The 16,703-nt window shown below is 42.2% G+C and overlaps 1 protein-coding gene across 1 annotated transcript in view; it reads left to right on the top strand.

The window, feature by feature from the left end:
• Positions 1–16,466, top strand: part of TfIIB (transcription factor IIB) — a 43,351-nt gene extending 26,885 nt beyond the window's left edge. The window contains exon 8 of the mRNA XM_080286927.1: positions 16,135–16,466. Coding sequence (XP_080143053.1) covers positions 16,135–16,296 — 162 coding nt within the window. The 3' untranslated portion in view covers positions 16,297–16,466. The remainder of the gene's footprint in view (positions 1–16,134) is intronic.
• The last annotated feature ends 237 nt before the right edge of the window (positions 16,467–16,703 follow it).

Genomic DNA, 16,703 nt, shown 5'->3' with positions numbered 1-16,703 from the left:
TGCTGTTATTGAAGCCAGTGATGGCAGAAAATGTCAGTTGAAGAAATTTTTATGTCATTCATGAGGAAGTCAGAATGGGGAAGTGATGGAGGAACAGCACCAGAATAGTCTAAGCTGGAACTGGAGGAGAAAATGTGAGCGAAGAGTTCTGCTTTATCAGTAGAAGAAGTAGCTACAGAGTCATCAGAGTAGAAAAGAGGAGCGAAAGATGATGAGGTAAAGTTGTTAAAAAGGTTTTTGGCAAGGTGCCAGAAGGAGTGGGAAGATTTCGAGTTTGAGAGTTCAGATCATTTAGTACGAATGAAATTATTTTTGGCTGAGCAAAGAACAGACTCAGCACGATTCTGGGCAGAAACATAAAAGAGGTGAGATTCAAGGGTGAGTTGGCTCCAGTACCTTTAAAAGGCCTTCTCCTTGTTGTTGACAGCATTAGAACAAGTGCAATTAAACCAAGGTTTTTTCGCATTAGTCATAGGGTATGAGAAAGAAATGCATGTTTCCATGCCTGAGAGAATAACCTCTGTAATGCAAAAGGCACACTCAGATAGCTGTTGGCCATGGAAGCAATAATCATTCCAAGGAAATTCAAAGAAGTACTGCCTGAGGGCCATCCAATCAGCAGCTCCAGTGTGCCATAACTGTTGGTTCTTGGGAGGGTCCACAGGCCTTACTGGCACGATAGGACAGGTTAAGGTTATAAGGTTGTGATTGGAGGATCCCAGCGGAGAGGAAAGATTAACATCGTATACCTAAGGATTAGTTGGGAAGAGGCCAAGTATGCTGGAACTCTCTCCAAGGCGGTCATGGAAATGAGTGGGGTGCTGCACAAGTTGCCCTAAGTCATTAAGGATAGAAAAGATATAGATTTGTTCACCAGGTGGATCAGTGAAAGGAGAGGAGAATCCAAGGTGGTGGTGAACATTGAAGTCTCCTAGAATGGAGATTTCAGAGAAGGGAGAAATTTATAGGATGTGTTCCATCCTAGACGTAAGATAGTCAAAGAATTTTTCATGGTCAGTAGAATTAGGGGATAAGTAAACAACACATATATTTAATCAGAGAATGACAGGAAAGTCGGAGCCTGAGAGTAGAGAATTCAGAAGATTTAAGTTGAGGAGCACGAGAGCAAGATATGTTGTTGCGTACATATACGTAGCAGCCACCTTTGGCTTTGAAATGAGTATTGAGATAATAGAAGGATACTGCAAAGGGTTTGCTATCAGTTGTCTCAGACTGCTGAGTCTTGGTGAGGAAGAGAAGATGAGGTTTAGAGGAAGAGAGGTAGTGTGCAGCAGAGAGAAAGTTAGAGGAATGGCTGCAAATGTTGCAGAAATGAAGAAGAAATGAGTCAGACAGTGGTTCCAGGCATCTCACTTGGTCATCACCAAGGAGAGGGGCAGATGGTGGGGCTTTGATGACCCCCCCTCCTCCCTCCCTGGGGAGTCTGAGGCTTGGTTATGAAATGCTATTTTTTGGTTTAAATGTTGAATAGGAAGTGTAGTGTGTTACGTGCACGTAGTTTGGTGTTGACAGTTAGTGGAACTCGTGATGGAGAGCATGCTGACTTACTCTATGTATTACTGAAACACTGAAAAAGTTCAGCAAAGGGGGATGGTCAGAAGCTAGTCCTGAGGGCTGATGAAACGGGAGCTCGATCTCTCCCTGTCATCAGCTTTCCATCCATCTTGGGAGCACCGCCCTGCTCGACTGGTGCTACAGTCTACTCCCTGGGTCCATTAGGACTGCAGGCCACCACTGTACCAGTTCAGCGACCTCCTGCAGGTATCAGATGACAAGGAAACCCAGAAGGGAATTGATGACATTGCTGGTGTATATTTTGCTTTAATTACTGTATTTTCATTTTATATAGCCTTAGTTTTATGTACTTGCAGGCATCAGATGACAAGCAAATCCAAATGGAAATTAGGGTCATTGCAGGAGTGGCTGAGCTAACCAAGAGGCAGAGGCAGGCATACAGACTACCTTATGTGGGACAGTTCTCTGTTACATGCAGGAAGATCAAGGGTGTCCTTTGTGCTACTTACTTATGTATGGTCATTTGATCTTAATCTTGCCCAGATTTTTGTCTCTTTGCAGCATATTGCATGTCCCTCAGTGATAGACTGAGGCAGTACTATGGCTGTACATATTATCGTGAATACAGTAGTACCATATTCTTACGTAAGTCTTTTGCGACATCTTATTACAGAAGATGGGGATAAGGCAGTTTTAGGCCAAGTTAAAGTAAAAGAAAAGGTCTAGTTCATTAGCTGTGTTGTCCCCTGCACTTTTTAGGTGCCAGGTGTCTAATGGTTTAAGGCACTCCAACCAAATATAGCCATAGGAGTCTCATTCCTAGGGGTAGCTAGGGGTTATTGCTCATGTAATGCCATTCAGAGATGTGGAATCAGTCACTCTTACATTAAGGGGAGTGGACTGCAGTAACATTCATATTCATTCAGTCTGGCTGAATTTTTTGTGTGTTGTGTGAGGTTGTGTAAATGACAAAGCCTATAAGTTTCATTCAGTTCAGATTATTATTTTTCTCAGAAAAAATTAAACAGGTTAAAAATCTATCTGTCTGTCTATTGCTATCTATCTATCTATCTATTGCCAGACGCCTTAATCCCTTATACGTGTTGGCCACAAACAAATCGCCTCCACGTCACCCTGTCCCCTGCCATTTCACTATCCTGCTCCCAGTTCACACCCCCCTTTCTCATATACCTCTCCACTCCATCCCTCCATCTCATCCTTGACCTTCCCCTCTCTGTCTCTCCCCCTTCACCTCACATACACTCTCCTCTTCAGTCTTTCACTCTCGATCCTCTCCACATGGCCAAACCACCTTAGTGTGTTCCTCATAACGCTTTCTATCACATCCACATCTGCAGCACAACGCTCCTTTATATCCTTATTTGTCAGTCTGTCTCTCCATGTGACTCCACAGACTCCTCTCTATTGCCAGACGCCTTAATCCCGTAAGGGGTTAAAAATCAATCATTCATTCATTGCCAGACGCCATGTATCCCAAACGGGGTGGCCAAGGGCTTAGAGTTAATTGTTTTACAGGGAGGGGCACTAATCCTCCACCAACCCCACTTGACACGTAAGGAGAATGTTATGTCAACAGCATCTGGTGTTCCCAGGCGGTCACCCATCCGAGTACTAACCAGACCCAACTCAGTACGTAAAAAATGTAATTGTTTTGGGACATTACATTTCACCTCAGTACATTGAAAATTATTCCCCTTATTAACCAAACCTATCTATCTATCTATCTGTCTATTGCCAGATGCCTCAATCCTGCTTGGGGTGGCTGCAAACAAATCGCCTCCATGTCGCTCTGTCCCCTGCCATTTCACTGCCCTGCTCCCAGCTCACACCCCCCTCTCTCATATACCTCTCCACCCCATCCCTCCATCTCATCCTCGGCCTCCCCCTCCCTCTTCCCCCCTCCACCTCACTCACATACACTCTCTTCGTCAGTCTTTCACCCTCCATCCTCTCCACATGGCCAAACCACCTCAGTGTGTTCCTCATAATGCTTCCTATCACATCCACATCTGCACCACAACGCTTCTTTATATCTTCATTCGTCAGCCTGTGTCTCCATGTGACTCCACAGGCTCATTTTAAATAACTCATTTCCACTGCTCTCACTCTTGGCTTGTGTCCTTCCAACAACGTCCAAGCTTCACTTCCATACGTTAGAGTTGGTATCACAATACTGTCATGTAGTAACTTTTTCACTTCCATGCTCACTTCCCTGTTTCTTATCACTGCTTTCAAAGAACCAGCAACCTTTCTTCCCTGCTGTACCCTTTCAAGCACTTCACCCTCCAAACCTCCATCCTTACTCATCACAGTACCCAAGTACTTAAACGTACTCACGTTTTCCAATTCCTCACCATCCAACCTCGCTGTACATTCACTGACTTCACCTCTCTCATTGACCATCACTTTACTCTACCCTACATTCACCTTTAGATTCCGTTTCTTACACACTTTCCCAAACTCATCCACCAAGCCTTGCAGCTCCCCTTCGTCTTCACTCAACAACATAGTATCATCTGCAAACGACAGTACAGGGAGTTTCCAAACACTATCCTCTCTCACCAAGGCCACTCCAACATCCACTACCCTACCTTGTACCTATTTTATTACCCCATCCATGTACAGATTGAACAACCATGGAGACATGACACATCCCTGTTTCAACCCAACCTTCAAAGAGAAAAATTCACTTAGTTCACCATCCACACGCACTGCAGCCATAGCACCATCATACATACTCTTCACAGCATTCAACAACTTCCCATCTACTCCATATATTCTTAATACTTTCCACAATCCTTGTCTATCCACCCTGTCATATGCTTTCTCCAAATCCATGAAAGCCGCATATAACTTCTTTCCCTTCTTTAGAAACTTTTCCACTAAAGATCTAAGAATGAATATCTGATCTACACAACCTCTTCCCTTTGTAAAGCCTCCCTGTTCTTCTCCAACTTAATTCCTCTGTTCTTTCTCTAACTCTGTCAATAAGTATCCTACCATACACTTTTCCTATTATACTAAGAAGACAAATGCCCCTATGATTACCACACACTTCTTTTTCCCCTTTTCCTTTGTACAAGGGAATACAGTAATTATACCTGACTTCCAATCATCCGGGACTCTACCTTCCTCCCAAGCCAATCTGCACATCTTCCACATCCGTTCTACTACTATCTCTCCCCCAATGCTTCAGCATTTCACCACACACTCCATCAATTCCTGGGGCTTTCCCCAATTTAACTTTCTTCATTGCTTCCACAACTTCTATCCTACTGATTTCTTCCTGTCTTCTCATCTCTCTCCTTCTTCCAGCCATTCCCCAGCCACTTATACTCGCATCACTTCCATCCTCTGTGTTCAACAATTCCTTAAAGTGTTCTCTCCATCTGCTCACTTTTTCTCCCTTCTCCATTAGTAATATACCATTTTTATCTTTCACTCCCCTGCTAACCTCACTTCCACCCTGTCTTACTCTTTTCACCTCTTTCCAGAACATTTTCTTACAGTCCCTCCACTTTACACTCAAATTCCTTCCAAATTCCTCATCCACTCTCTTCTTACTCTCTCTTACTAATCTTTTCACCTCTCTCTTTCTTTCTACATATAACTCTCTCTTCCGCCTCTCAACTTCTTCCACGCCCCTATTTCTCATCCATTCATTGTATGCTTTCTTCTTTTGTGCCACAACCTGTCTCACCTCTTCGGTCCACCACGCTGTTCCTTGCACCCCCCTCCGTCTTCTCTTCCTTCCACACACCACATCACATGCTGCACATACTTCTTCTGTAAATATCCTGCACACACCTTCCACATCCCCCATCTGCTCCAATTCATAGTTGCCCAGTCGTTCCTCCACTTCTCTCTTATACTCTGCCTTTTTCTCATCCTCTTGTAACCTTTCCACTCTCCTTGCAACTCCTCCTTCCTCTCGTCTTTCTCTTCTTCTATTTCTCCATCTTACTTGGATCCTAATTCTGGCCACCACCAAGTAGTGGTCAGAAAGTCCACTCCCCCAACCTCTATAAGCTCTTGCATCCATTACACATCTTCGCATCCTTTCATCCACACACACATAATCAATCATTGCCTTCCTTTCATTCAGTTCACCACTCACCCTTCTCAACACTCGCCATGTATACCTGTGGATCATTTTATGCCTGAAGAGGGTATTGGCTATCACCAACCCCCTCCCAGCACAAATGTCCACTAATGCAAAGCCATTCTCATCTATCTCAGCAGGCACACCCCACTCACCAACTACTCCATCCACCTTCACATTCCCCACTTTACCATTCATATCACCGATCAAAAGCACTCTCTCATTCCTTCCAAACTTTTCCATGCACACTTCCACATTTGTCCAGAACTCTTCTCTCACTCTGCTAGCACGATCTTGCGTTGGCGCATGCACACACACAATCGCCCACATTTGTATTCCAACTTTCAACTTTACCCACATAATCCTTGATCCAAGTGATTCATACTGTCTTATGCTCTTCTTCCATCACAACTATACATACTCCTTCCTTTGCCCTCTCATTCTCACCTACTCCTGCACATATACCCCATCCATACTCCCATTCTCTCACACTTTCTCCTCTCCATTTTGTTTCAGTTATTCCACATACATCCACTTTCGCACTCTCAAGTACCTGGACAATCTCTCTCTCTTTGACCTCATCGTTAGCTCCTCTTACATTCCACGTTGCCATTACCAAGTCCTTTGTCCGGTCCTGGGTCGTCATCGTTTGGTCAGTCCTTGTCCGAGGCTTCTTGTTTGTTTTTTTAGTTAGTTGTTTTCCAGGGAGGGGCACTAACCCTCCGCCAACCCTTTTAGTCGCCTTTTACGACAAGCAGGGATACTGGGGGAGTATTCTTGGAAAAAAAACCCTACCCCCAGGGGGTATTTTTTTTTTTTTTTTTTTTTTTTTTTTTTTTTTTTAAACAATGGGAAAAAAAAAAGCTATAATTTCCTCCTTTCTGTTGCTTGTTGCATTGCTGTTTTTTTTTTTTTCCCCCAAATTTGGCATTAAAAAATCAATATATAAGAAGTGCAATGCATAATTAATAAAACTAAATTAGGAAAACTTTCTTCTGCTATTTCTTCATGTTGACATGTCATATTTATGATGCTTTGAACAGAAATGTCACAGTTATGGCCGAAAGTGTAATAACTTTAGTTTTGAGATATTGGCTGGTTTCTGTGAAAGTACAGTACTGTATGATTGAATTAGAGGCATAGAAATAAGTATAGTGATGTTATGATAATTTACTAGTTAGGATTAGGGTTGGTTTTGAATGTCAAAACTAATCCTAATCCCAATTGGCACCTGGTCCCTTTCTGTAATGACCCATTTACTGAATATTATCACACTCTGCTGGGGTTTCAGAAGTTGCCACCTTTCTCATTGTACCCAGGTATTAGATCCAAGAATTTTGATATCAGAACTACATTCCTGGCATGTAGCTAGTGACAACAGCAACTTCATCCTCAGTTGATGATGCTGCAGCAGCTGATGTTGATTTAGATTGTGCAGATGAGGTAGATGATTGTGATGATGAATCACGTTGACGAATTGGTGGTGGTGATAGTGGTAACTTTATAAGCAACCAACATGTGTTCCCCATGTGACAGTAAGTGGGTTGGCGAAGGGTTAATGCCCCTCCCCGGATAACAACTAACTAAAAATATGAACAAGAAGCCTCGGACCTGGACTGACCAAAAGATGACGACTAAGGACTGAACAAAGGACATGATACGGATGGTGACGTGGAATGTAAGGGGTGTAAATGATGAGGTGAAAGAGAGATTGTCCAGGTGCTTGAAGGTGCAAAAGTGGATGTATGTGGATTAACTGAAACTAAAAGGAGAGGTGAGAGTGTGAGAGAATGGGGGTATGGATAGGATATATGTGCGGCAGTAGGTGAGAATGAGAGGGCAAAAGAGGTAGTGTGTATTGTTGTGGGTAACAGATGGAAGGAGAATATAAGAGAGTATGGATCAATTGGCTCAAGGGTTGTGTGGGTAAGATTGAAAGTTGGACTACAAAAGTGAGCGATTGTGTGCGTGTGTGCTCCAACGCAAGTTCGTGCAAGCAGAGTGAGAGAAGAGTTCTGGACAAATGTGGAAGTGTGCATGGAAAAGTTTGAAAAGAATGAGAGAGTGTTTTTGATTGGTGATATGAATGGTAAAGTAGGGAATGTGAAGGTGGGTGGAGTAGTTGGTGAGTGGGGTGTGCCTGCTGAGATGGATGTGAATGGCAGTGCTTTAGTGGACATTTGTGCCGGGAGGGGGTTGGTGATAGCCAATACCCTCTTCAGGCACAAAATGATCCACAGGTATACATGGCGAATGATGAGAAGGGTGGGTGGTGAACAGAATGAACGGAAGGCAATGATTGATTATGTGTGTGTGGATGAAAGGATGCAAAGGTGTGTAATGGATGCAAGAGCATATAGAGGTGGGGGGAGTGGACTTTCTGACCACCACTAAGTGGTGGTCAGAATCAAGGTCCAAGTAAAATGGAGAATAGAAGAAGGGAAGGACGGGAGGAAGGAGTAGATGCAAGGTGAGTGGAAAGGTTACAAGAGAATGAGAAATAGGCAGAATATAAGAGAGAAGTGGTGGAGTGATTGGGTAAATATGGATTGGAGCAGATGGAGAACGTGGAAGGTGTGTGCTAGATATTTACAGAAGAAATATGTGCAGCATATGAAGTGGTGTGTGGGGTGAAGAAGAGAAAATGAAAGGGGGTTCAAGGAACAGCATGGTGGACAGGCTGTGGCACAAAAGAAGAAAACATATAGTGAGTGGATGAGAAATAGGGGCGTGGAAGAAGTTGAGAGATTGATGGGAGAGAGATACATAGAGAGGAAGAGAGAGGTGAAAAGATTAGTAAGAGAGAGTAAAAAGAGAGTGGATGAGGAATTTGGAAGGAATTTGAGTGTAAAGTGGAGGGACTGTAAGAAAATGTTCTGGAAAGAGGTAAAGAGCTTTAGACAGGGTTTCAGGGAAGTTAGTCGGGGAGTGAAAGATAAAAATGGTAGATTACTAGTGGAGACAGGAGAAAAAGTGAGCAGATGGAGAGAACACTTTAATGAATTGTTGAACACAGAGAATGAAAGTAATGCCAGTATAAGTGGCTCGGGAATGGCTGGGAGAAGGAGGGATGTGAGAAGAGAGGAAGAAGTCAGTAGGATGAAAGTTGTAGAAGCAATGAAGAGAGTCAAAATGGGGAAAGCCCCAGGAATTGATGAAGTGTGTAGTGAAATGCTGAAGCATGGGGGAGAGATAGCAGTAGAATGGATGTGGAAGATGTGCAGGTTGGCCTGGGAGGAAGGTAGAGTCCCGGAGGATTGGAAGCCAAGTATAATTATTCCCTTGTACAAAGGAAAGGGGAACAAGAAGTGTGTGGTAATCATATGGGCATTTGTCTTCTTAGTGTAATAGGAAGAGTATACAGTATGGTAGGATACTTACTGACAGAGTTAGGGAAATAACAGAGGAATTAGTTGGAGAAGAACAGGAAGGCTTTAGGAAGGGAAGAGGTTGTGTAGATCAGATATTCATTCTTAGATCTTTAGTGGAAAAGTTTTTCCATCCATCCATCATCCAATCTTACGTTGCCCCATGAGGAGCGTAGAAGCCCGGGGCTAGGCAGTTGGTCCTGACATTTAAGATGAGAGTGACCAGCCTCACTCATCCCTGAGTGGCATTACATGAGCAATAAACCCCAATCACCCCTTGGATATAAACCTTCACTGGTTCAATCCGACTGGAGCACAATAATTACCCACTAAACCACCAGGCGCCAAAATTTGGATATATGGTTACCACCCAGTGTAGCAAATGGTGTCCTGGTGTACAGGAAACCATTTGGCTTGTCACTGAGTGTAGAGTCACCCACAGGCAGAAGGGAGAGGAAAGAATGAAGGAATGAAAGACAGAAGAGGGAGTGTAAAGTCACCCGTAGGCAGAAGGAAGAGAAAAGAATGAAGTAAAAAAAGACAGAAGAAGATGGAAGGAAACAAGGATGGAGGAGAGGACAGGGCAGACACCTGAGAGCAGCACTACATTGAGTGATTGGATGGTGGGGAAAAGTTTCTAGAGAAGGGAAAGAAATTGTATGCGACCTTCATGGATTTGGAGATAGCATATGACAGGGTGGATAGACAGAGATTATGGAAAGTATTAAGCATATATGGAGTAGATGGGAAGTTGTTGAATGCTGTGAAGAGTATGCATGACGGGGCTAAGGCTGCAGTGCTTTTGGATGGTGAACTGAGTGAATTTTTCTCTTTGAAGGTTGAGTTGAAACAGGGATGTGTCATGTCTCCATGGTTGTTCAATCTGTACATGGATGGGGTTATAAAAGAGATACAAGGTAGAACATTGGATGTTGGAGTGGCCCTAATGAGAGAGGGCAGTGTTTGGAAGCTCCCTGTACTATTGTTTGCAGATGATACTGTGTTGTTAAGTGAGAATGAAGGGGAGCTGCAAGGCTTGGTGGATGACTTTGGGAGAGTGTGTAAGAAACGGAATCTAAAGGTAAATGTAGGGAGGAGTAACGTTATGGTCTTCGAGAGAAGTGAAGTCAATGAATTTACAGTGAGGTTGGATGAGGAGGAAATGGAGAATGTGAGTACATTTAAGTACCGGGGTAGTGTGATGAGTAAGGATGGAAATTTGGAGGGTGAAGTGCTTGAAAGGGTACAACAAGGAAGAAAGGTTGGTGGTTCCTTGAAAGTAGTGATAAGAAACAGGGAAGTGAGCATGGAAGTGAAAAAGTTTCTACATGATAGTATTGTTCTGCCAACTCTGATGTATGGAAGTGAAACTTGGACCTTGTTGAAGGGATAAAAGTCAAGAGTGAGAGCAGTGGAAACGAGTTATTTGAGAGGAGCATGTGGTGTCACATGGAGAGGCAGACTGACAAATGAGGATGTGAAGGAGAGTTGTGGGGTGGATATGGATGTGATAGGAAGCGTTAAGAGAAACACACTGAAGTGGTTTGGCCATTTGGAGTGGATTGAGAGTGAGAGACTGACGAAGAGAGTATATGTGAGTGAGATGGAGGGGGAGAGAGGGAGGGGGAGGCCAAGGATGAGATGGAGGGATGGAGTGGAGAGGTATATGAGGGAGGGGGTGTGAGCTGGGAGCAGGGCAGTGAAATGGCAGGGGACAGAGCAACGTGGAGGTGATTTGTTAGTGGCCACCCCGTATGGGATTGTTTTTGGCAATAGATAGATAGATAAATAGATAGTGTAAAATGATGAGGTGATGATTGTGGTGGTGTAGCGGTGAGTCATGTTGCGTCACCCACAGTACTCTCCTCTTGCTGTGCTATTCTCAGTCTGATATTCCAGGAGTCTTCTCATAGTCCCATGTTGTTTTTTAATCTTCTGAGAAGGTCGTCCCATCTTGTATGGAACTCCATATAGAAGGTAGATGTCTGTAAAGGCTAGGAGAGGATTGAGCAAACTTAGTGTCCTTCCTCTCTGAGCAACAGTGGAGCTCTGGCTACATTCCTCCTTCCTCCACCTACCCTCCACCCATCCTGTGAGTTGCTACGTGTAGGAGAATGTGTACTTTTACGTAAAAAAAAAAGAAAAAATCATATAAAATCTGTAAAGACAATTACTAAACAATGTACATTGTACAATATACAGTAACACCTCTACAATTCATCATCCTTCAAATCGGAAACCTCTACAACTCGGGAAGGCTCAAAAATATAATTTAAAAATCAAAATTAAAAAATTCTCAAAAATGCGCATGTGAGCGGAAGAGAGTCGGCAAAAATCCCCCCAACTTGGTAAGATGCTGAGTTGTACTGACATTCAGCAAGAGTAACCCGGCATCACGTGTGCATGGGTATGTAAACAAAGCCTGTTGCGCTCCACGTGGGCCAGTTTGCCTTCGTCCGCCGCCCATGTTGCATTTTCTCCTCACTCACTCTGCTTGTGAGTAAGTGTTACGCACTCTTTAAGTGGATTGTACCTGCAGAAGCTAACCATGGCGTCTCCCAGTGCTACCCCAGTGTTTAGTAAATAAGTTCTGTGCAGTAATGTATAAGTGTTTAGTGTTTAGTTCCCCAGTATAGTACAAGTGATAAATGCATTACAGTAATGGCCTTTATAGTGTTAATTGTACTTCACATAGTGTACAGTCTCAAGTACAGTACAGTAAAGGTGTGCCCAAAAGTAATCTTGAGCCCCTCTAACACCTCATAAAACTACCAAAAGTCCTCCTTCATGCCTGGAATACACCCTACAACTGCATGGAATCATGGTAAGGCAGCTTTTACTGTTTATTGTAAAAACTTTTTTTTTCATTTTTTCCCTTTTTTTCCTTTTTTTTGCGTGTGTGCTGGGGGTGGGGGGACTTAAAGTTCATCCCTACAACTCGGCAAATAGGCTAACTCGGCAAGGCTTGCACGTGTATTTTGCAGAGTTGTAGAGGTTTTGCTGTATAGACTGCCCCAATAGAAAACAAGGATATCAGGGGGGGGACGCTCCAGGTACCCCTATATATTATTTGTTTTGAAGCATTTGGAGTGTTTGTATGCATGCCATTTTTTTTTTTTTATTTTTTTTTTCACAGACAACCAGAGAGGCTTCAAGGTATACTCTGATTTTTTTTTTCCATTTTCTGTAATCAGATTAAATATTAGATTTTCTTTTGGCATTCACCCCCCTTAAATGTTTGGATAGAATAGGCAGGCCCCAGACTCAAACACTCTAGCTGGGGGAGTGCCAGATTGAGTAATGGCCCATTATTATTATTACAGTGTTATTATTATTATTATTATTTTTATTATTATTACTGTATTATTATTATACAATTATTATTATTATTATTATTATTAGGTATTATTAGGAAACCATTTACTGTGCTGGATGGTAACCATATAACCAAGTTATGGCACCTGGTGGATTAGTGGGTAATCAAGGTGCTCCGATTGGATTGAGCCTTTTATTGCTCATGTAATGCCACTCAGGGATGAGTGACACTGGTCAGTCTCATCTTAAATGTCAGGACCTACTTGCCTAGCCCCGGGTTCCTACGCTTCTCTGTGGGGCGACATAGGATTAGGTGATGGATGAATGGATTGATTTTTATTCCCTTTCCTCTCTTCCATCCCTCCTCTTGTCATTCATTCCTTCAGTCTTTCTTCTTTCTTCTGCCTATGGGTGACTTTACACTTCCTCATCTGTCTTTCTTTCCCTCATTCTTTCATTTTCCTTCTGCCTATGGGTGACTTTACACTGAGTGACAAACCAAATGGTTTCCTGTGCACCAGGAAACCATTTACTACTCTGGGTGGTATCCATATAACCAAATTATGGTGCCTGGTGGTTTAGTGGGTAATTAAGGTGCTCCAATCAGATTGAGCTTGTGTAGGTTTATATCCAAGGGGTAGTTGGGGTTTATTGCCTGTGCAGTGCTACTCAGGGGTGAGTGAGGCTGGTCACTCTCATCTTAAACGTCAGGACCAACTTGCCTAGCCGCGGTTTCCTACGCTTCTTGTGGGGCAACATAGGATTGGATGGTGGATGGATGGATTATTATTATTATTTTATTTATTATATTTTATTTATTATCTGATTGACTCAATCGGATTCATTTATGCGAAGCTACAGAATGTGGTGAATGTTTTTTGACGTATCCTATAGAGCCAGGATTCCGGGGACTTCAATGATGAGTGAATGGAAGCGTGGCCCATTGGATTGGGCAAATTTGGGCTGTCTGGACATTGCTACTCCTCACCCTGCCCTTGGGTGAGGAAGGAGGTCCGGATGATGATGATGATGAATTATTTATTTATTGTTTAATCAGATTACCAGCAGAGAGCTGTATTAAACTTTGAAAGGAGCTCAAATGCTGGAGGAGTACTTATATCTGACCCTCAAGTTCTGAGAGTTTCCTTCAAAGCTTTATATAATCATATGTTAGAAGCAAGAACAATCAGGGTAATATTTCCATTAATTTAACATGAATGTAGATGGGTGGCTACTGTCAACCCTGGGAGGTACTACCAAAGAGTGAATTGTGGCTACAGGCTTGATTACATGCCACAGTATCATTAGTTTTAGGTAGGAATGTTTATGCACGGGTAGATAGAGGGAAACACCAAGCTGACACTTATAATTTTACAAGTTATAGTACACATCTTAGATTTCTTTTTCCCAGTGGTTTCTGGGAACTGATAGAAAATAATTAGCTGTTACTGATACTTTTAGATTTTCAATCCTCAGAAATTATCAGACGTACCATGGCCAACACAAATATGGGAATTCCTTAAGAGAAAGCACGGTATCATTTCGTGTTGGTATGTCAATCCTCTTTGAGGCATTAGATGAAGAGCAAAAAGAAATTGAGGACATTACCAGTGTAGTAGACATAACCATCAGGCAGTCATGCAAACTTATATTTCCCTCATGCGACACAGCTCTTGCAGCAGGACCTCAAATTTTTCTTACGTCCAAAGGCTTATGTTATGCTAAGTAGAGACTTTTATCTTTAGCCATTATTAATCAGTTAAGCATGAGAGACCTTTCTTAAGTTTGATGAAATCTATAAATAACGAGAAGACCATCAGTTATTAAGAGTTTATTAATATTAACATTTAACTTATCATTCTTTTAATTATGAATATAGTTTTTGTGGCAGATAAGGTAGTAAGAAGTTGAAGGGGTTATTGTTTGTATTTAACTTAAACTTCATTGGGCATTCCTTTGATTAGCTGTCCCTTGTCATGTTTTTTCATTTTGCTGGCTTTCTTGGCCCTGCCTCACCCCAACACTCGGTGGGAAAAAGAGGTGAGGATGTTGTTGATAAAGTTGGTGGTGGTGATCATGATGATGACGATGATGATGATTTTCATCTACTTTCAGGCCTCAGATGATAAACGAACCTATGTGGAAATTATGGATAGCACGGGTGTAGCAGACTATACCATTAGGACAATATATGAAGTCTTGTACCCTTATGCCAAACAGCTTTTCCCTGAGGACTTCATATTCTCCACCTCCGTTGAACAACTGCCTAAGTTTTAGAAGCCAGAGTGACCTGTAAACCCTCAGTAGGATGATACAGAACATCACATTTTTCTCCACTGAACACCTGCCAGAGTATTAGAAGCCAAAGTGACCTGGAACCTTTCAGTAGGATGTAGGACTTCACATTCTTCTCTGTTGAACACCTGCCTAAATTGTAGCAGCCAAAGTGACATGTAACTTCTCCAATAGGATGACATAGGATATCACATTCTCCTCCAGTGAACACCTGCTCCAGCAGTGGACATGCCAAAGTTAGGAAGATTTAGAACTTCAGACTCTCCACCTCCATTCAACACGTTCATGAGATTAGGACACATATAAGTGACCTGTAGCCTTGAGTTGGGTGATTCGTTTTCCAGTATATTCTTGCTACCTCCTGAGGCCTCTGAGGTGGAGTTAGGATTCCAGGGGCTTGAATGGTGAGTTAGTAAGAATTTGGCCAGTTTCATGGAATGTGATGTTAATTAATTCTCCCTCTACTATGTTTTTTCTCATTTCTTCCATTCTGGACCCTACCTCACCCCATCTTTGATGGGAAGAAAAAGGGTGAGATGGTGATGATGATTATTATTAATTTAATGTGAATTTTCTGTACTTTCAGGCATCAGATAGACAAGCAAACTTAGAAGAAAAGTGGCAACATTGCCATTGTTTACTTTACAGTTAATATTTCTGTTTAATTTAACTGAGGGTAAATGGAGGGCTGGGGTGGAGAGGTATGAGTATATGAATGAGGAAGGTGTGGGTTGGAGGGAGGGCGTCATAATGACAGCGGATGATATGGAGGTGATGTTCATTAGCACCCTTTGTGAGATTAAGGCATTTGGCTTTAGAGAAACTTTAATGTGTCTTTCCTCTTTTTGCGGGCATTAGATTACAAACAGACCCAGAAAGAAATGGATGGCATTGTCGGTATAGCAAATGTCAACATCAGTCAGTCACGCAAGTTTATGTGCTATTGCGGACACTGATACCGATCCACTGCATAATGATGAATAGCAGGACAGTGAACAATGACTATTGAAACATAGTAATGATGTCTTTGAAACCCAACAAATTTTTCAAAATTATTGTGTGAGAGTTTCATAATTTTTCGACCAAAAAATGGCACAATATTCCTGACTCCAACTGTATGTTACCCCTCATGCCAAACAGCTAACTTTAAATTTACATCCTCCATCAAGCATCTACCACAGTTATAAGGGTCATGATCTAAGTGGTGGCTTTAGAGATTTTTTTTACACCTCTTCCATGTCAATTTATTCTGCATGTTGCATCACAGTATCATCATATTTATTATCATTGCAAGTTGTGTTGATTGATATAATTGCCATATAAGAGAATGCTAAGGTTTAATATGCCAAATAAGTCATGTAGAAATTGGTGCTGCAGAGCCCATCATGCTACCTACACTGTGGCACACTAAAATGCCCCCTGATCCCCTCAGTCCACTAATGTGTTTTTCAGTTTATCCTTGCAACATTTTGACAGTTTATTTATCTCTGCTTGCAGGCATCAGATGACAAGCGCACCCAGAAGGAAATTGGGGACATTGCCGGTGTAGCAGACGTCACCATTAGGCAGTCATACAAACTCATGTACCCCCATGCCAAACAGCTCTTCCCTGAGGACTTCAAATTCTCCACCTCTATTGAACATTTGCCTCAGTTATAAACATACCAAAGTGCTCCTTAATGTGAAAATATTAAGGTGTGGTGATTTCACCCTTTTACACCAGTTGGTTAGGTATGATTTTAATGTATTTTTTTTTAGTGTTCACAAATCTTTCAGTTCATAAAATGATTGCTGTGGAGTATGCATGGTATTCTAAGTGGCTTTTGAGATATCGCAACACCTCTTCCATTGTGACTTATTATGTACATTACACCTTGATATTGTTTTGTGTTAGTGTTGCAGTCTATGTCGATATTAAAATTATAAAAATAACATACAAGAGAATGGTAAGGTCATTTATTCAGCACAGTAAGCCATAATATCCTCCTATATGTTACCCGTGGACTGCATCTGTCTGTCTATCTGTATATCTATCAGTCTATCTCTGTCTTTCTGTATCTATCTAA

Source organism: Coenobita brevimanus, chromosome 115 (assembly GCF_032717465.1).
Source record: "Coenobita brevimanus isolate Jiangsu-jjx chromosome 115, ASM3271746v2, whole genome shotgun sequence".
NCBI classification, from domain to species: Eukaryota; Metazoa; Arthropoda; class Malacostraca; order Decapoda; family Coenobitidae; genus Coenobita; species Coenobita brevimanus.
Note: the sequence above shows the minus strand (reverse complement) of the source record. Positions and strands in the feature narration are given on the sequence as shown.